This window comes from Mesoplodon mirus, assembly GCF_964341445.2.
Source record: "Mesoplodon mirus genome assembly, chromosome: 4".
NCBI lineage: Eukaryota > Metazoa > Chordata > Mammalia > Artiodactyla > Ziphiidae > Mesoplodon > Mesoplodon mirus.
The window spans coordinates 927,443-946,438 of NC_138979.1; the positions used below are offsets into that span (position 1 = coordinate 927,443).

The following is an 18,996-nucleotide window of genomic DNA, read 5'->3' on the forward strand; positions in this document are numbered from 1 at the left end:
TTTAGTCCTAGTCCATAGATTCTGAAAGTTACATTGTTATTTTCTGAATAATCTACAATTTTATTTTTAGTTAGTCCATGATCAGAATACTTTTTTAAATTTTGAGTTTTTCTAAGAGGTCTTTTATTGGTGTTTACTTGTTATTCATCCTTAGTTCTGTTGGACTGTGGTCACTAGATGTAATTTGAAGTATTTAAATATTTTGGAATTTAATGAGGTTTTTCTTGTAGCTTACTTGAGGACTGGGTTTTATAAGTGCTCAGTGTGGCTCTTGAATAGAAGGTATAATCTCAGTTTGCAGGAATAAGCATTCTTTCCATGGCTATGAGATTGGCTGAGGAACTGTGATACATGGACCTTCTATAACAATTTTCTTCAAGGTCTAAGAGAAGTATTTTAAAGATTATCAAATAACATGGTTTTATTGACTGCACTTCTCAAGGTTTTACCCTTTGTCTTTGATGCTCCTCCTTTTGTGGCTTATACCACTGATTACTAAAGAATTACTTTTTGACCCAACTGATAAACATTGAACTCAATTTTGATATTATTATTGTGCTTTCTGTTTTCTTATTTTTTATTTTTTTGCTTTCTTTTTGTTTGCATCTGCCTGGCTTATTTTTGTCAATCCTCTTACTTTAAATCTTTCTCTCCTTGAAGAATATGGTTGATATCCATTTTTGATGTAGTTGAAAAATGGTCTCAATACATGAGTTCATGGCATTTAAATCTGTAATAAGAGACCCATTTGGCCTTGTTTCTGTCATCTCATTTAATGGAGTCTCTTTCTGATTCCTCTTTGTATTTACTTTCAATTCCACAGATGATTGCCTTCAAATACTTTTTAAAAATTTAACTAATATTTAAGCACGTTTATATTTCTTCCTTCTTTCTTTCATCCTCAGTTGTTTTCGTATCTTCTAGATTCCTAAGAGCAATGTATTTCCCTAAGTTATTACTTTATGTTATATAGCTCTTCATTGACATGTACAATAATTACATTTTGTAGCCATTGTTATTTAAACATATTGCTATTTATGTCTTTTCTCTGTTTAAGTGGAGCCAGTGATAACAAACAGCTCACCTACTACTAACTAGCAAAGTGCCAGGCACAGAGCAGGGGCCCAATGAATGGAGCCTTTAGGTATTACTAATGCCCAGGTCAGATTAAACAGTTAAAGAGGTATTACTTTGTCCAAAATGGTAGACTCACAACCATGATAAATTTGGAAACCCAAAAACATATGAACAACTTTCCCCAAACTTAAATTTTATCCATATTGTGGAGGAAAAAAACGTGGAACCCAAGAAAAATAAAATTTAAATGGGATCTCTTGCTTTAGTTTTCACTACAAGTTCCAGAATGTTTTAAAACTCAATGCATCATTGCAGGGCACGTGACATCTTTGGAAAGTGAACATAGATACTGGGAGTGGCCTAGGTTGTCATGGATACTGCTTTCCATTAGGAACGCTTCCAGCAGCAAGTAAACAGCTTAATATTAACACTTTTTAATAGAACATCTTTTCCAGTCTTATTGATATAATTAACATTGTGTAAGTTTTTTTTTTTGTTTTTTTTTTTGCGGTACGCGGGCCTCTCACTGTTGTGGCCTCTCCCGTGGTGGAGCACAGGCTCCGGACGTGCAGGCTCAGCGGCCATGGCTCATGGGCTTAGCCGCTCCGCGGCATGTGTGATCTTCCCAGACTGGGGCACGAACCTGTGTCCCCTGCATTGGCAGGTGGACTCCCAACCACTGTGCCACCAGGGAAGCCCAACATTGTGTAAGTTTAAGGTGTACAGTGTGATTTGATGCATGTATATATGATGAAATGATTACCACAATAAGGTTATTTAACACTTCCATCACCTCACATAATTACCCTGTCTGTTGATAACTCTTTTAGCTACTTTCAAGCATGTTACACACTGTGGTTAACTAAAGTCACCATGTTGTACATCACATCCCCAGAACTTATTCATCTCATAACTGGAAGCTTGTATCTTTTGACCAACCTCCCCCTTTTCCCTCCAAACCCTGGTAACTACCATTCTATTTTCTATTTCTGAGTTCAGCTTCTGTAGATGCCATATATAAGTGATAACATATAGTTATTTGTCTTTCTCTGACTTTAGTTAGAATAATGCCCTCAAGACACATCCATGTTGTCACAAAAGGCAGAATTTCCTTATTTTTAACTGTTGAATAATCTTCATGTATGTGTGTGTGAGTGCATCCTCCCATTCTTCATTCATCTGTTGAGGGACACTTGCTGTTTCCTTGTCTCAGCTGTTGTGAATAATGTTGCAGTGAACATGGAACGTGGGAGTGCAGATCTCTTTTCAAACTAGTGATTTCATTTTCTTCAGATATGTACCCAGAAGTGGAATTGCTGGGTCATATGGCAGCTCTATTTTTAGTTTTTTTAAGGAACCGCCACACTGTTTTCCATAGCGGCTGCCCCAATTTACATTCTCACCAACAGAGTGTAAAAGAACATTGCTTTTTCAGTAATTAGAGGAAGGAGGTCCCAGGATTTTTTTCAGCAGCTCAGTGATGTTATGGATTTAGGATCTTTTCCTTTTTCTACTCATTCATCTATAGATTGGCCTCAGTCGTCCACTGGTTTAGGGTTAGGGTTATGGCTGTCATCTTTGCAAGCACCTCAATATAACTGAAGCATCTCAAACAGGAAGCATGGGGGCAGGAGCATAAAAGGTTTTCACCTCATGCAGTTGTTTAAATCAGGGAAACAACTCTTACTCATAGCTCCTATGACAGACATTACCTCGAATTGGGTGGCATGACCAACTCAGATCCATCCTTGTGAAGAGGGGATTGTCATGATTGATTAGACCAATCATGATTCATCACTAAGGACTGGTACTCAGACAAAATAGAAACGTTGCATATTATGCTAAGTTTTTTGTATGTTTTTGATAATAGCCACTGTTTGAAGATCAGCCCACTATACAGACACAGATAAATCAAGTTATATCTGACTAAAGCAACAGTGTTCTGAGAAAACTCTTTGTAAACTGCTGTGCATCAAAAGGATGAACAATCACTCCCCTAATGACCAAATCTCTCCTGTTTCCAGAACTGGCTCAAGTTCTAGAACCACCAGGAAGCACAACGCAGTGAAACAGTGTGGGATTGGAGGAAGCCTGACCACTGTTCAAGCCCCGATTCCTTACTCGTCCCCTGTTACCTTGGGCCAGGTACGGAAGCCAGCACCTTGGTTTTCTCAACTGTAAAATATGAAGCTACCACTCCCATACAAGGCAGCTGTAAGGATTAAATGAAATCACAGACAAATCATACAGATGTCTGACGTTAGTAAGGACAGTTTGGTCTGGCGGTGAGCAGGCCCACGTAGGTGTATGTGAATAAGACAGCTGTTATAAAAGTAAAAATATTCCCTGCCCCCCAGAAGCTGAAGTGTAAGTGAGCACGCATTTGGAAAGGAAGTGCGGTAGCAGAAGGAAGGGCTGGGATACAATTAAGGGACATTTCTTTCAGCTGATATCAGTTATATTCTATACTAGTGGTTGCAAATAGAAATTGCTTCACTTTCCTGTTGAGAATCACCCAGTGAATTGTGGATGTATCATTTGGAAGTAATGGTATTTTTATAAAACAATAAAGCTGGTCACAGAAATTATTTAGGAAGCTTCCTGTGAATTTACTAACAGGAGAACTGTCTGTGTGGAGTAATTAAGAATATTTATGCAGCTACTCTTAAACTGTGGGGTGTGAGAGTGATCGCTGTGAAGCGAACTTACCATCAGCGAGCACGTCTAGCCCAGGTTTTGTTCCAAGCACATTACACGAATCAATTCTTTCATTTCATGCCCACAACAATCCTATGAGGTAAGCACTCTTATTATCTCCATTATTTTCTGGTGAGAAAACGACAGTGAGATTAAATGAGGTTATAAAACTCGTAATAGGCAGCATCTGAACTCAACACTCCAGATCCAGATCCCACGCCCCTAACTGCTACATCCTACAGCCTCTCAGTGGAAGCAGAGCTGGGCTAACTTGTTCAGCGGCTTAAGCAAGGCCAGTGCCACTTAGCCTGTCTGTATAAGCAGGTGGCAGTCTGTCCTCACATGCAGAGCTGGAAAAGTCGACTTTGCCTACCTGGAACAGGGGCAGAGGCTGTGGGTGACGCTCAATGCCTGATGGAGAGAGGCGGGGCGGGGTGTCCCCATCGTGGACGGGCTGGGACCAACCATCCCATTCTTTGCTCCACAGCTTGAAATGGCTGGACCGTGTGGGTAAGAGCAAGGCTAGTGAAGTCCACCTCTCCAACAACCTGGATGAAACCGATTAATGTTTGAAACAAATATGAAATTTAATTTTAGACAGAGCCAGTTCAAATATATCACTTGGTGTCATTTAAAAAACAATTTTTCCCACCATTGGAAACAGTGAAGTAGATACCAAGTGCAAGAGCCATCTTCAAGAGAGTACACACATAATTTGAAGATACTTTATTAAGCTCAAAGGTTTTCCATTACTTTTATAAACTCTTACTAGTCAAAAAGAAAATAAATAATAAAAATCTGTATCTTCAGGAAACTTTTAACAACATAATTTCGTTTTACATGTTTGTCAATTTTAAATTATTACAATTTAGATACATTAAATCATTACACAATACCAGGAAGGTCAGCCTTAAAGATATCGATAATGTCTATATTGGTAAGTAAAATAATGGTTAAAAAAAAAGAAGATTCCAGCATGTTAGTAATGGGAATATAGAATTATCTTCTTGATCTTGGATTTTAAATATATGGACTTAAAAAAACCAATATTCCTGTTCTCTCAAATAGTGGCTGACACTGTCTCAGAAGCAAGCTGCCTAAAGAACTAGTCTGTCCTTGCTAGAGAGGGAGCTGAGGATGCATAAAGTACAGAATCAAGGGCCCTTTGCAACATTAATCAGAGGCCATGGAGTTGGCCCTGCCACATTAAATTTTAACCGAATCTCTTTCTAAGCATCAAGGTGGCCATGTAAACGTCACTTGCAAGACCACGTATGTATATTACCCGATAAAAGATTTTTCAAATTGCTGAAGTGCCTCTTTTCATTATTTAAAAAAATACTGCCCAGCTCTCGTGTAAAAAGGGAGAAAGGCTGGACAAATATATTTCTATAACACCTCCACCACCACCACCAAAAAGGACTCCGTTTCTACCACGTTACACTATCTCTACCTCCGCAGGAAAGAATTGAGGCAATTGTCTGTAAATGAAAAAAAAAAAACAAAACCAAAAACAAACCATGTACTATTTCTGAACAAAGAATTTGGACTGCCTAAATTATAATTCATTTCCTAGGAAGTCCTGATTTTTCGGAAATTTCAGTCAATGTTCAAAGAGAATATTCTACCCAAACCACCTAAGGAAGATTTGTACTTTCTTAGACCAGCCACACAACTATAAAGTATGGCTTCAGTATTAGATCTGGCAACCCACCAACCCCTTTTTAAACTAAATTGCTTACTATTTAGTTAATTAACTTAGAACTTGCTGTTTGGATTATGCTGTCAAGTAACAATGTCTGGTTATCTAACTATTTAGCTGTGAGTGTGTATTAAGGTATGAAATTTGACACGTCTGAAGGAAACTCAGTGAGTGATGCTATCAAATGTGCATACAAAACACACCTGTGGATCTGCATATGAATAAAGGTCAAATATTTACATGGAATGTTGACCCTGACTTATAAAACTACTATCTTAAATTATGATGTCTTTACATACAATTTATTTAATGAATAGCCTCATTTGATAATTAAAAAAATATGCCTTTCAAATATTTCATAAATATATAAAATTTCACTACACTCTTTTTCTTTAAACAGGACATCTAAACTCTCTTTACAAATCAACAAAAAATATTGTTTTTTCTGTTTGAAAGTCACAGATGCAATGATTTCTGATTGACAGGGTCTTACGGCATGCAAGAATGGGAGGACATGTTCTCTTATACAACTATGGACATTTCTGGTATTTTGAGCTATATAATTTACTCGCTGAAGATGAGTAGCATCAAAGAAAAATGAGAGATCCCATCTAAATATTTACAACAAAAGAGTCTTTCTTAAACTTCTTTAAAAATGGCAAGATTAGGATGGTATCTGGCCAGTGTTAAGAAATATTTTGATGACAAAGAAATAAGTCAACACTACATGAAAAGTTTTCTAAAATATATCTTATAGTGCAATTTAAATATATTGTGATCAATTGCACACATTTGAAACATGATCACATTTTCTTTAACTGTAGCAGTAACATGTAAAACCTACTTTTAGAATAGGAATCATTCTTATAATTTATTGGGAAATCCAAAGCCAGATAACTGGCTCCAGAGTTTCTGGTGAGTCCAGAATTGTCGTCTGAGGATTTACAAATAAAAATGTCCTTTGTAATCTTACTTGCCCCAGAATATCACCATTCTTAAGCCACAAAGAAAGGTTTTTAGTTTCATAAATAATCATTTTTAAAAGCCCATCTTCCCTTATTAAACATTTGTTGAGTCACTGATATATGCACTCATAAGGCCTTCTCAAACTGCAACTGTGAATATATTGTGTCTACGTAAGAAAAAGGGTGCACTTGCAGAATAGTAAGAGGACTCAGCCTTACTGCCAGCCCAGGCGCCTCTATGATGACGTCTGGAACTCCTGAAGACCGCGAACTGAACGCATTCAGCAGCTGACATGCAAACTCCAAGGCAGTGACGACGTCGGAGACCAGCTGAAGCACTGAACTCCCGTGTACATTCTCCAGCTATGTCTCTCTAAAAAGTTCAACCCCATTTTGGAGATAGAGCTACACAGTCAAGACAACCAGAAGGCTCAAAGCTTTGCTCAGAATACGGTACTGTGCAGATTTTGACTTTGGACCTTAAACTCAAACACTGTGCTTGAAATAAGGCTGTAAAAAGATACAAACAAAACCAACATTCAATTTTCACCAAGACTGCACATCTTAACAGTGATGTAGATTAAAAAACCCTACCACCAAAATGGTAACTGATTTAATCATGCACTCTACAGAAAAGATAATTATGGAAATTTCCCTTAGTTATGAATGCAACCAGCTCACTGGAACCCAGTGGGTGTCTGTCTCCAGTTTGTCAAAAGTTGTTTTAAGCTCACTGAAGGCCATGGTGAGATCATCATTTACTATAGTTTTGTCAAAAAGATGACCATATTGACTTTCCATTATCTGGGCAGATGTAATCATTTCTTGAAAGTCTTCTTCCTACAAAAAGAAGTATTTTAAAAAATTGGTTAACCAGGCAATTTTATCACATCACGTCAATAGAAATATTGCACAACTGGTTTATCTAATGTTGTTCTGTGTTCACTATTTCACCTCAGCCACGAAAGAAAATTATCCTCTTTAACTATAAATTCTTCAGAAGCCATAATTTCTAATACCCTCCTTCTCTATTTGCTTGTAACTAAACTGCCCTGACAAAAGTCAAAACTCCTGCCTTACCTAAATTTCAGGATAATTAGTCACTCGCTTATTACTACAGGGATATTTCAGTATTAAAGTAGAATTGTTTACCCTGAGGCTTTGCCTGCCTTGTTCACATTTATTCATAGCAAGGAATGTATAACAAACTAGTTTTTCAGAGTTGGATACATTTATGAAAGGACACTATGTCCTTCTACGTCTCAGTAAAAGTGGGAAGTGGGTCAGGGGCCCTTCATACTCACATTTTTGAAACCAGTAAGAATTTTAGTTGATTACAAAACAAGACTATATACATAAATGTGAGTTAAATCTTATGTTATCATTTATTATCTTCATTGAGAAATCTTCACATAGTATAATACTTTAATAAACAGTACAATAACTCTTTATACTGTGACATCCTGGAGTCTTTTCAGAGTCTACATTTCAATGTCATAGAAGATTTTCACAACAACAGAAATTTTAATTTTAGTGTTAATCCGGAGCCCTGAGTAATTAACCTCATATAACAGTACCTGTTCATTATGGTTATGTATTGTCAGTACTTTAGAAAAAAGATATTTTCAAATACTGGGAATCAAAAACATTATCTGTACTTGGTACCCACAATTAATAGTTTACAAATTAATACAGACTAAAGTTAAAGATGAGTTAGTTAAGAGAGGGAGGGGAAAAAGCCTTCTGCCATTAAATTTCTCTGCTTTTTATTTTTGATCCTAAAGTAGAATACATCGTCTTACGGTTAAAAACAAAAAACAATGAAAGGCCCTGCCAGAGTCATTCTAGTCACTAACAAACCACAGCTGCCATTTCTAATAACAGTCAAAGGAAATACAAATACAGATTGAATAATACAAGTCTACTTGTCCTACACCCGAAATGATGCTTTTTCTTTCACTATGCTAAATATGATGTTGATACAAACAGACAAGGTAAATTATTAAATTTTCATCTAGACTATTAATGAGTAATAGTAACTGACTTTGGTATTTTTCCCTTTAAAGATAAGGCTAGTTGAAAACTTAGTGGTCTAACTTTTTACATGTGCCTTCAAAAATTTTATAAGTACACATAATGGCATACAAAATAGCTCTGAGTCAGTGTAATATGAAGATCATTCACAGAAGCGCAGAAAGCAATCACTGAATACGTGCACCTGAATACAGTTCTGTCTCGCGGGGGTGTTTGGGTCACACCTTCACCTACTGCAGTCTCCCTAACGGAGTCACCACTGCACATATGATTTTAAGTCCTGCTTGTGTATTTTCAGTAAAGTATCCTCATACTCACCGTAAAGGGCTTTGCAGCACCTTGGTCATCTCTGCTTGAAATAATCTTTGCATTTTTTCTTGTCTCCCTCAAACGCTCTATTGATGGAGGCTTTATAAATATCACATAGGGCTTAAATTCTAGTGTCCTTAAGTGCTTCACTGTCTGCAATGAAGAAAATAAGTTTTCTTACATTTCTTCATAATGTTATGAGTAAGTTTTAAAACAAAACTGAATTCTCTAAGGAGAAAATTCCTTAAAATTATTTCCTAATTAAGGTTAGCAGGTCTTTCAATATATTGTTATTCAATCAGTTGTTGATAATTAAATGTAATAGACGCCTCTCAAAAGATGGAGAATGTAACTTGTCTTTAAAAATGCTTTGAAATATGCCATAATTAACATTGAAGAGAAGCAGCTAAAAATACCAGAAAACTAGTTTTTAGATCTAATACCCAAAAGATGCTATGAGTTAACTTTCTTTACACGAAAGTCTTCCAACCATCCTCTTTAAGCCTCTTCCTGATCTCAGGTTGAGGTCTCCCTCCTCTTTCATTCTGCCCTTCAGAGTCCCCTACAAAGGGCAAGCCCCCTGCTTTTCACGAAGCTCGTCAGCACTGCCTCTGGGTAACGAGGAGAATGCCGTGGGCTCTGGCTCTGCTGGGGGTCTGTGGTGAGACAGGGAAGTGAACTGCTTCACCCACTGGCACTCAGTCCACGTGACATGAGTTCCCAGGGTGCCAGGCAAGCTCTACCTGGCGACGCATACCTGGTAAAGTTCCTGTGAGATGCCCGCGGCTCTTGCCGGGCAGTTTACACTTCTAGAATATTTACAGAACCAAAATCAATGAAAGAGGACTGAGAACCAAAATGTCCATTGTCAAAAATTATGAACACTTATAACAATGCATACATGAAACACATTATACATATAATGCAACATATTTTTAAATACAAAATACACAGAAGAAATATCTAAGAGACATTATACTTGGCAAACACTGACTCTAAATATTAAGAGTTACAAACACAAATGTCGAGGCTTCCCCGACCCGTTTCCTAGTAACAACATGGGCTTTTCTTCCAGCAGAAACTTCTCAACTTACATTTAAATGCTTTTGTCACCTTAGGAAAGCCACCTATATCCCTAAAGTGAGTAGATTTCAGATTTACCCCATACTGAAATGCTCAAATGTGGTAGATTACATGGGCTTGAAGGGTGTTGAATAGGTCACTGTTCACTTACATGAGGCTGAACATCCAACAAACAAACTTTGTTTTTAGCTAGAACAGACCGAACTGAGTCTATACTTGTGCCGTAATAGTTGTTTTTATATTCACCATATTCAATAAACCTGTAGAAATTAGAATCATTTGTGAATTATATATACATATATATGGCAGACATAATTCATATATAAAAGATGTTTTTGCTGAACATGTAATTTTTTAAACTGTTTTTAATAAAACAACTAGGTCCAAGTACTCCAGAATGTCAATTTTAAAAAATCTTCTATTTTATTTTTTCAAATCAGTAACACTTGCTTGTATTACACTTAAGCAGAAAAAAAGTACTTTAGTCCAGCAGGACTCTAATGTTTTCCATCACCTCTTTTTCAGAACTAATGCAATGCAGTAAAACAGTGAATAAGCCAAACAATAAAAACTACTGAAATTTCACTGCACACGAAAGAACAACCAAGCTCAGCTTTAGAATTCAAGGAGGACTGGCTGGTGGCTAACGTGAGCAGGACAGCTGAGAATGTGCTATAAAAACTCAATCACTCTGCCAAACACGAAAAAAGCATTTCAATGTTTCAATAAAATCCCACAATCCTGCATTAGAACACACATTGCTCCCTGATACCCTAAAATATCCATGCATCAGCAAATGGAAAACTGGGGGCTGGGAGACTTAGCGCTTGCTAGAGGATATGGTACAAGCAAGATGATTAACATTATTTTGGTTTTTTGAAGAGCCAATGAGAGAGAGGGAGGTACGTGGAAAAGACTGAACTAGGGATCTATTACACAGTTATTAGTTACTAAAATAAAGTTCTATCTAAATTCTACGTTAAGATTCAATTACTGGGGTAGGACAATCTCACAATAGTACACTAGCAAAATAATCCCGACACATTCAATTTACCAGATACACAACAGCTCTAGGTTATTAAAAAATTATAGGCAAAGATGGGTAAGAACCACTAACTGAATTATCTTTTTATCAGTTTCAAATATTATTATAAAAATGAAAATTCATTTCAAACGGAAGGAAATCCTCAGTTGTCTACAACTAGACATATGGGCACATGTTTAAAAACAATAGTTCCACAAAGATTCTAAAAGAAGTCCACATACTTGTTATTTTGTACATCGGTCTCAAACAAATGCTTGGAAATGAAGACATATTCAACACCATCACTCTCCTGGCTTCTTCTTGGTCTCGTGGTGTCTGTGATTTAATTAAAAAGAGTTCAGAAAAGTCTGCATCAGCCACATTAAGAAAAATACTAAAAAACAATTATCATATATTTGATTAAAGGACTTTTCTTAAACAAGATTTTAAAACTTAAAAAGCAAATTAGGTAATAAAATATAGGAATCCCATTAATTCAGTTTTTCCACTGATATTAAAGTTATATTGATTTGAAGATGGATTCAAAATTAAGTTGCATTATGTTTATGCTATTAATTATTCTGAAGGGGCTTTAATATGTTAATTAAACAAAAATGGTATTTCAACCCTTGAGGAAAAACTCCTTTCTTTTGCAAATAATATGCTTATTATTGTCATTTATTGATTCCTTATTCATTGTAAGCAAGTCTACTGCCCACTAGGTTGAAAGGTAAACTCTAAAATTATTTTACTATTTTCTGCACAGGGCACATGGTGTATGCCATCAATGCTTTGTTTTCCCAATCAAAGTCAAAGACTTCTATGTGCTATTCATTCCTCCTTTGCAAAATCATAAACATCTTCTTGAAATACAAGTGAACTTCTAAACTTTCAGCAATTTTGCCTAATTATTTGCTACTGAATTATAATGGAACAGAAAATAACTTTAAAAACAAAAACAAAACCCTAAGGAACTGCAGCACTAATATGGCACGTGAAAAACTGACTACAGTCCATCCTTCCTGCTGATTACAACTAAAACTTCTGGACCCAAAACACCTATTTTTGTTTTGAGCACTTTGACAATAAAAAAAGCAGGTAGGCTGTGGAAGAGAGTCAACCGCCCTGGGGAAGGGTTTAACTTTTATTTCCTTTTAGCTTTGCCCTAGGGGTGGGCTCATTCACAGAGCAGCATGGAGGAATGTGTGTCTAAATTACAATAGAAGCCCTGACTACCTGGCGAAAAGGACCAGGAAGAAAAACACCCCTGTGAGCTGAAGAGTGTGCAAGGAATCCAGGAAGGGAGAGAGCTAGAGAATGAAATACTCTAATTCTGTGCACAAACCAACACTAGCCTAAGAATAACCCCTAAGCTGTACACCTGCAGCCCAGACTCAAACCAGCATAGCAAAGTTTTAAGAAGTGAATTAAGATTAGAATACCCAAGTCTCAGCCTAATCCGTGAGTAGTGGAAGTACCAAACACACCCAAACCAACGGACAGAAAGCTTAGAGAACGGAGCTGACATCTGAACTATGCACACAAGTTGCAAACTAATCCCTGAACTACACATGACAGGGCAGACCCAAACCTACACAGCAGAAGTTTAGAGAATTGAAGTGAGATTTAAACCATAACTTACAGAAAAAGAGTTAAAACTTGCAGTCTAAACATAAACTAGTCGGTTACTAGCTAAAATAAAACATCACTGTTCTCCAGAATATTATAACAGGACCTGGGGTCAATAGAACGTTGCATTCGTAATATTGGGATGCAGTGTTGTATTATTCAACAGAAAAGAACCGAGAAAAGGAGGAGCTTCAAGATGGCGGAAGAGTAAAGACGCGGAGATCACCATCCTCCCCACAGATACATCAGAAATACATCTACATGTGGAACAACCCCTACAGAACACCTACTGAACGCTGGCAGAAGACCTCAGACCTCCCAGAAGGCAAGGAACTCCCCACGTCCCTGGGTAGGGCAAAAGAAAAAAGAAAAAACAGAGACAAAAGAACAGGGCCGGGACCTGCACCAGTGGGAGGGAGCCGTGAAGGAGGAAAGGTTTCCACACACTAGGAGCCCCTTCGCGGGCGGAGACTGCGGGTGGCGGAGCGAGGAGCTTCGGAGCCGCGGAGGAGAGCACAGCCACAGGGGTGCGGAGGGCAAAGCGGAGAGATTCCCGCACAGAGGATCGGTGCCCTCAGGCACTCACCAGCCCGAGAGGCTTCTCTGCTCCCCCACCTGGGCGGGCGGGGCTGGGAACGCAGGGAGAGGACTGGGGTTGGTGGCGTGAAGACAGCCTGCAGGGGGTTAGTGCACCACGGCTGGCCGGGAGGGAGTCCGGGGAAAAGGTCTGGACCTGCTGAAGAGGCAAGAGACTTTTCCTTCCCTCTTTGTTTCCTGGTGCGCGAGGAGAGGGGATTCAGACCGCTGCTTAAAGAAGCTCCAGAGATGGGCGTGAGCTGTGGCTAACAACGCAGACCACAGAGAGTCTGGGCGTGGGACACTGGGGCTGCTGCTGCCGCCACCAAGAAGCCTGTGTGCGAGCGCAGGTCACTATCCACACCTCGCCTCCCGGGAGCCTGTGCAGCCCGCCACTGCCGGGGTCCCGGGATCCAGGGACAACTTCCCCGAGAGAACGCACGGCGCGCCTCGGGCTGGTGCAACGTCACGCCGGCCTCTTCCGCCGCCGCACGCTCGCCCCGCCTCCGTGCCCCTCCCTCCCCCCCGGCCTGAGTGAGCCAGAGCCCCCGAATCAGCGGCTCCTTTAACCCTGTCCTGTCTGAGCGAAGAACAGACGCCTTCCGGTGACCTACACGCAGAGGCGGGACCAAATCCAAAGCTGAACCCCCGGGAGCTGTGCGAACAAAGAAGAGAGGGAAATCTCTCCCAGCAGCCTCAGGAGCAGCGGATTAAATCTCCACAGTCAACTTGATGTACCCTGCATCTGTGGACTACCTGAATAGACAACGAACCATCCCAAATTGAGGAGGTGGACTTCGGGAGCAACGATATATATATATTTTTCTCTTTTTCTCTTTTTGTGAGTATGTATGTGTATGCTTCTGTGTGTGATTTTGTCTGTTTAGCTTTGCTTTTACCATTTGTCCTAGGGTTCTGTCTGTCCGGTTTCTTTTTTAACGTAAAAAAATTTTTTTAATAATTATTTTTTATTTTAATAACTTTATTTTATTTTACTTTATCTTCTTCCTTCCTTCCTTCCTTCCTCCCTCCCTCCCTCCCTCCCTTTCATTCTAAGCCATGTGGAGGACAGGCTCTTGGTGCTCCAGCCAGGCATCAGGGCTGTGCCACTGAGGTGGGATAGCCAACTTCAGGACACTGGTCCACAAGAGACCTCCCAGCTCCACATAATATCAAACGGCGAAAATCTCCCAGAGATCTCCATCTCAACACCAGCACCCAGCTTCACTCAACGACCAGCCAAGCTACAGTGCTGGACACCCTATGCCAAACAACTAGCAAGACAGGAACACAACCCCACCCATTAGCAGAGAGGCTGCCTAAAATCATAAGGCCACAGACACCCCAAAACACACCACCAGACGTGGACCTGCCCACCAGAAAGACAAGATCCAGCCTCATACACCAGGACACAGGTACTAGTCCCCGCTCCACCAGGAAGCCTGCACAACCCACTGAAACAACCTTGGCCACTGGGGACAGACACCAAAAACAATGGAAATACGAACCTGCAGCCTGAGAAAAGGAGACCCCAAACACAGTAAGTTAAGCAAAATGAGAAGACAGAGAAACACACAGCAGATGAAGGAGCAAGGCAAAAACCTACAAGACCTAACAAATGGAGAAGAAATAGGCAGTCTACGTGAAAAAGAATTCAGAATAATGAGAGTAAAGATAATCCAATATATTGGAAATAGAATGGAGAAAATACAAGAAATGTTTAACAAGGAACTAGAAGAACTAAAGAGCAAACAAACAGAGATGAACAACACAATAAATGAAATTAAAAATTCTCTAGAAGGGATCAATAGCAGAATAACTGAGGCAGAAGAACAGATAAGTGACCTGGAAGATAAAATAGTGGAAACAACTACTGCAGAGCAGAATAAAGAAAAAAGAAAGCAAAGATTTGAGGACAGTCTCAGAGACCTCTGGGACAACATTAAACGCACCAACATTTGAATTATAGGGGTTCCAGAAGAAGAAGAGAACAAGAAAGGGACTGAGAAAATATTTGAAGAGATTATAGCTGAAAACTTCCCTAATATGGGAAAGGAAATAGTTAATCAAGTCCAGGAAGCACAGAGAGTACCATACAGGATAAATCCAAGGAGAAACATGCCAAGACACATATTAATCAAACTATCAAAAAGTAAATACAAAGAACAAATATTAAAAGCAGCAAGGGAAAAACAACAAGTAACACATAAGGGAATCCCCATAAGGTTAACAGCTGATCTTTCAGCAGAAACTCTGCAAGCCAGAAGGGACTGGCAGGATATATTGAAAGTGATGAAAGAGAAAAACCTACAACCAAGATTACTCTACCCAGCAAGGATCTCATTCAGATTTGACAGAGAAATTAAAATCTTTACACACAAGCAGAAGCTAAGAGAATTCAGCACCACCAAACGAGCTTTACAACAAATGCTAAAGGAACTTCTCTAGGCAGGAAACACAAGAGAAGTAAAAGACCTACAATAATAAACCCAAAACAATTAAGAAAACGGTAATAGGAACATACATATCAATAATCACCTTAAATGTAAATGGATTAAATGCTCCAACCAAAAGACATAGACTAGATGAATGGATATAAGAAAAAGACCCATATATATACTGTCTACAGGAGACCCACTTCAGACCTAGGGACACATACAGACTGAAAGTGAGGGGATGGAAAAAGATATTCCAAGCAAATGGAAACCAAAAGAAAGCTGGAGTAGCAATACTCATATCAGACAAAATAGACTTTAAAACAAAGACTATTACAAGAGACAAAGAAGGACACTACATAATGATCAAGGGATCAATCCAAGAAGAAGATGTAACAATTGTAAATATTTACGCACCCAACATAGGAGCACCTCAATACATAAGGCAAATACTAACAGCCAAAAAAGGGGAAATAGACAGTAACACAATCATAGTAGGGCACTTTAACACACCATTTTCACCAATGGACAGATCATCAAAAATGAAAATAAATAAGGAAACACAGCTTTAAATGATACATTAAACAAGATAGGCTTAATTGATATTTAAAGGACATTCCATCCAAAACCAACAGAATACACATTCTTCTCAAGTGCTCATGGAACATTCTCCAGGATAGATCATATCTTGGGTCACAAATCAAGCCTTGGTAAATTTAGGAAAATTGAAATTGTGTCAAGTATCTTTTTCAACCACAACACTATGAGACTAGATATCAATTACAGGAAAAAAATCTGTAAGAAATACAAACACATGGAGGCAAAACAACACACTACTTAATAACCAAGAGATCACTGAAGAAATCAAAGAGGAAATCAAAAAATACCTAGAAACAAATGACAATGAAAACACAATGACCCAAAACCTATGGGATTCAACAAAAGCAGTTCTAAGAGGGAAGTTTATAGCTATACAAGCCTACTTTAAGAAATAAGAAACATCTCAAATAAACAACTTAACCTTACACATAAAGCAATTACAGAAAGGAGAACAAATAAACCCCAAAGTAGCAGAAGGAAAGAAATCATAAAGATCAGAGCAGAAATAAATGAAAAAGAAATGAAGGAAATGATAGCAAAGATCAATAAAACTAAAAGCTGGTTCTTTGAGAAGATAAACAAAATTGATAAAGCATTAGCCAGACTTATCAAGAAAAAAAGGGAGAAGACTCAGATCAATAGAATAAGAAATGAAAAAGGAGAAGTAACAACTGACACTGCAGAAATACAAAGGATCATGAGAGATTACTACAAGCAACTCTATGCCAATAAAATGGACAACCTGGAGGAAATGGACAAATTCTTAGAAATGCACAACCTCCCGAGACTGAACCAGGAAGAAATAGAAAATATGAACAGACCAATCACAAGCACTGATACTGAAACTGTGATTAAAAATCTTCCAACAAACAAAAGTCCAGGACCAGATGACTTCACAGGTGAATTCTATCAAACATTTAGAGAAGAGCTAACACCTATCCTTCTCAAACTCTTCCAAAATATAGCAGAGGGAGGAACACTCCCAAACTCATTCCACGAGGCCACCATCACTCTGATACCAAAACCAGACAAAGATGTCACAAAGACAGAAAACTACAGGCCAATATCACTGATGAACATAGATGCAAAAATCTTCAACAAAATACTAGCAAACAGAATCCAATAGTACATTAAAAGGATCAAACACCACAATCAAGTGGGGTTTATCCCAGGAATGCAAGGATTCTTCAATATATGCAAATCAGGGCTTCCCTGGTGGTGCAGTGGTTGAGAGTCCGCCTGCCGAGCAGGGAACACAGGTTCGTGCCCCGCTCTGGGAAGATCCCACAGGCCGCAGAGCGGCTGGGCCCGTGAGCCATGGCCACGGACCCTGCACGTCTGGAGCCTGTGCTCCACAACGGGAGAGGCCACAACAGTGAGAGGCCCACGTACAGCAAAACAAAACAAACAAACAAACAAAAATATATATATATATGCAAGTCGATCAACGTGAAAAACCATATGATCATCTCAATAGATGCAGAGAAAGCTTTCAACACCCATTTATGATAAAAATCCTCCAGAAAGCAGGCATAGAGGGAACTTTCCTCAACATAATAAAGGCCATATATGACAAACCCACAGCCAACATTGTCCTCACTGGTGAAAAACTGAAACCATTTCCACTAAGATCAGGAACAAGACAAGGTTGCCCACTCTCACCACTCTTATTCAACATAGTTTTGGCAGTTTTAGCCACAGCAATCAGAGAAGAAAAAGAAATAAACAGAATCCAAATCGGAAAAGAAGAAGTAAAGCTGTCACTGTTTGCTGGTGACATGATACTATACATAGAGAATCCTAAAGATGCTACCAGAAAACTACTACAGCTACTCTATGAATTTGGTAAAGTAGCAGGATACAAAATTAATGCACAGAATCTCTTGCATTCCACTATACTAATGATGAAAAATATGAAAGTGAAATTAATAAATCACTCCCATTTACCATTGCAACAAAAAGAATAAAATATCTAGGAATAAACCTATCTAAGGAGAGAAAAGACCTGTATTCAGAAAATTAAAAGACACTGATGAAAGAAATTAAAGATGATACAAATAGATGGAGAGATATACCATGTTCTTGGATTGGAAGGATCAACATTGTGAAAGTGACTCTACTACCCAAAGCAATCTACAGATTAGATGCAAACCCTATCAAACTACCACTGGCATTTTTCACAGACCTAGAACAAAAAATTTCACAATTTGTATGGAAACACAAAAGACCCCGAATAGCCAAAGCAATCTTGACAAAGAAAAACGGAGCTGGGGCAATCAGGCTCCTGGACTTCAGACTATACTACAAAGCTACAGTAATGAAGACAGTATGTTACTGGCATAAAAACAGAAATATAGATCAATGGAACAGGACAGAAAGCCCAGAGGTAAACCCACGCACATATGGTCACCTTATCTTTGATAAAGGAGGCAAGAATGTACAATGTAGAAAAGACAGCCTCTTCAATAAGTGCTGCTGGGAAAACTGGATAGCTACATGTAAAAGAATGAAATTAGAGCACTCCCTAACACCATACACAAAAATAAACTCAAAATGGATGAAAGACCTAAATGTAAGGCCAGACACTATAAAACTCTTAGAAGAAAAAATAGGCAGAATACTCTATGACATACATCACAGCAAGATACTTTTTGACCCACCTTCTAGAGAAATGGAAATAAAAACAAAAATAAACAAATGGGGCCTAATGAAACTTAAAAGCTTTTGCGCAGCAAAGGAAACTATAAACAAGACGAAAAGACAACCCTCAGAATGGGAGAAAATATTTGCAAATGAAGCAAGTGACAAAGAATTAATCTCCAAATTATACAAGCAGCTCATGCATCTCAATATCAAAAAAACAAA

At 38.6% G+C, this 18,996-nt stretch overlaps 2 protein-coding genes across 6 annotated transcripts in view; both read right to left on the bottom strand.

Moving 5' to 3' along the window:
* ODAD2 (outer dynein arm docking complex subunit 2) overlaps positions 1 to 3,882 on the bottom strand; it is a 240,839-nt gene extending 236,957 nt beyond the window's left edge. Inside the window, exon 1 of one of the 2 annotated variants that reach the window (XM_082618220.1) lies at positions 3,787 to 3,882. The gene's annotated coding sequence lies outside the window, so the exon portion shown is untranslated. The remainder of the gene's footprint in view (positions 1 to 3,786) is intronic. The other variant, XM_082618221.1, reaches the window with a different exon arrangement.
* The window catches only part of MPP7 (MAGUK p55 scaffold protein 7), a 267,602-nt gene continuing 252,392 nt past the window's right edge, over positions 3,787 to 18,996 (bottom strand). The window contains exons 14-19 of one of the 4 annotated variants that reach the window (XM_082618226.1): positions 11,134 to 11,227; positions 10,019 to 10,127; positions 8,794 to 8,937; positions 7,123 to 7,281; positions 4,148 to 4,322; positions 3,787 to 3,903 (exon numbers count right to left, since the gene is read on the bottom strand). In XM_082618226.1, the coding sequence (XP_082474352.1) occupies positions 4,179 to 4,322; positions 7,123 to 7,281; positions 8,794 to 8,937; positions 10,019 to 10,127; positions 11,134 to 11,227 (650 nt within the window). In that variant the 3' untranslated portion in view covers positions 3,787 to 3,903; positions 4,148 to 4,178. Of the gene's footprint in view, positions 3,904 to 4,147; positions 4,323 to 4,343; positions 7,282 to 8,793; positions 8,938 to 10,018; positions 10,128 to 11,133; positions 11,228 to 18,996 lie in introns of those variants that run through there. The other 3 variants (XR_014293831.1, XM_082618227.1, XM_082618228.1) reach the window with 3 other exon arrangements.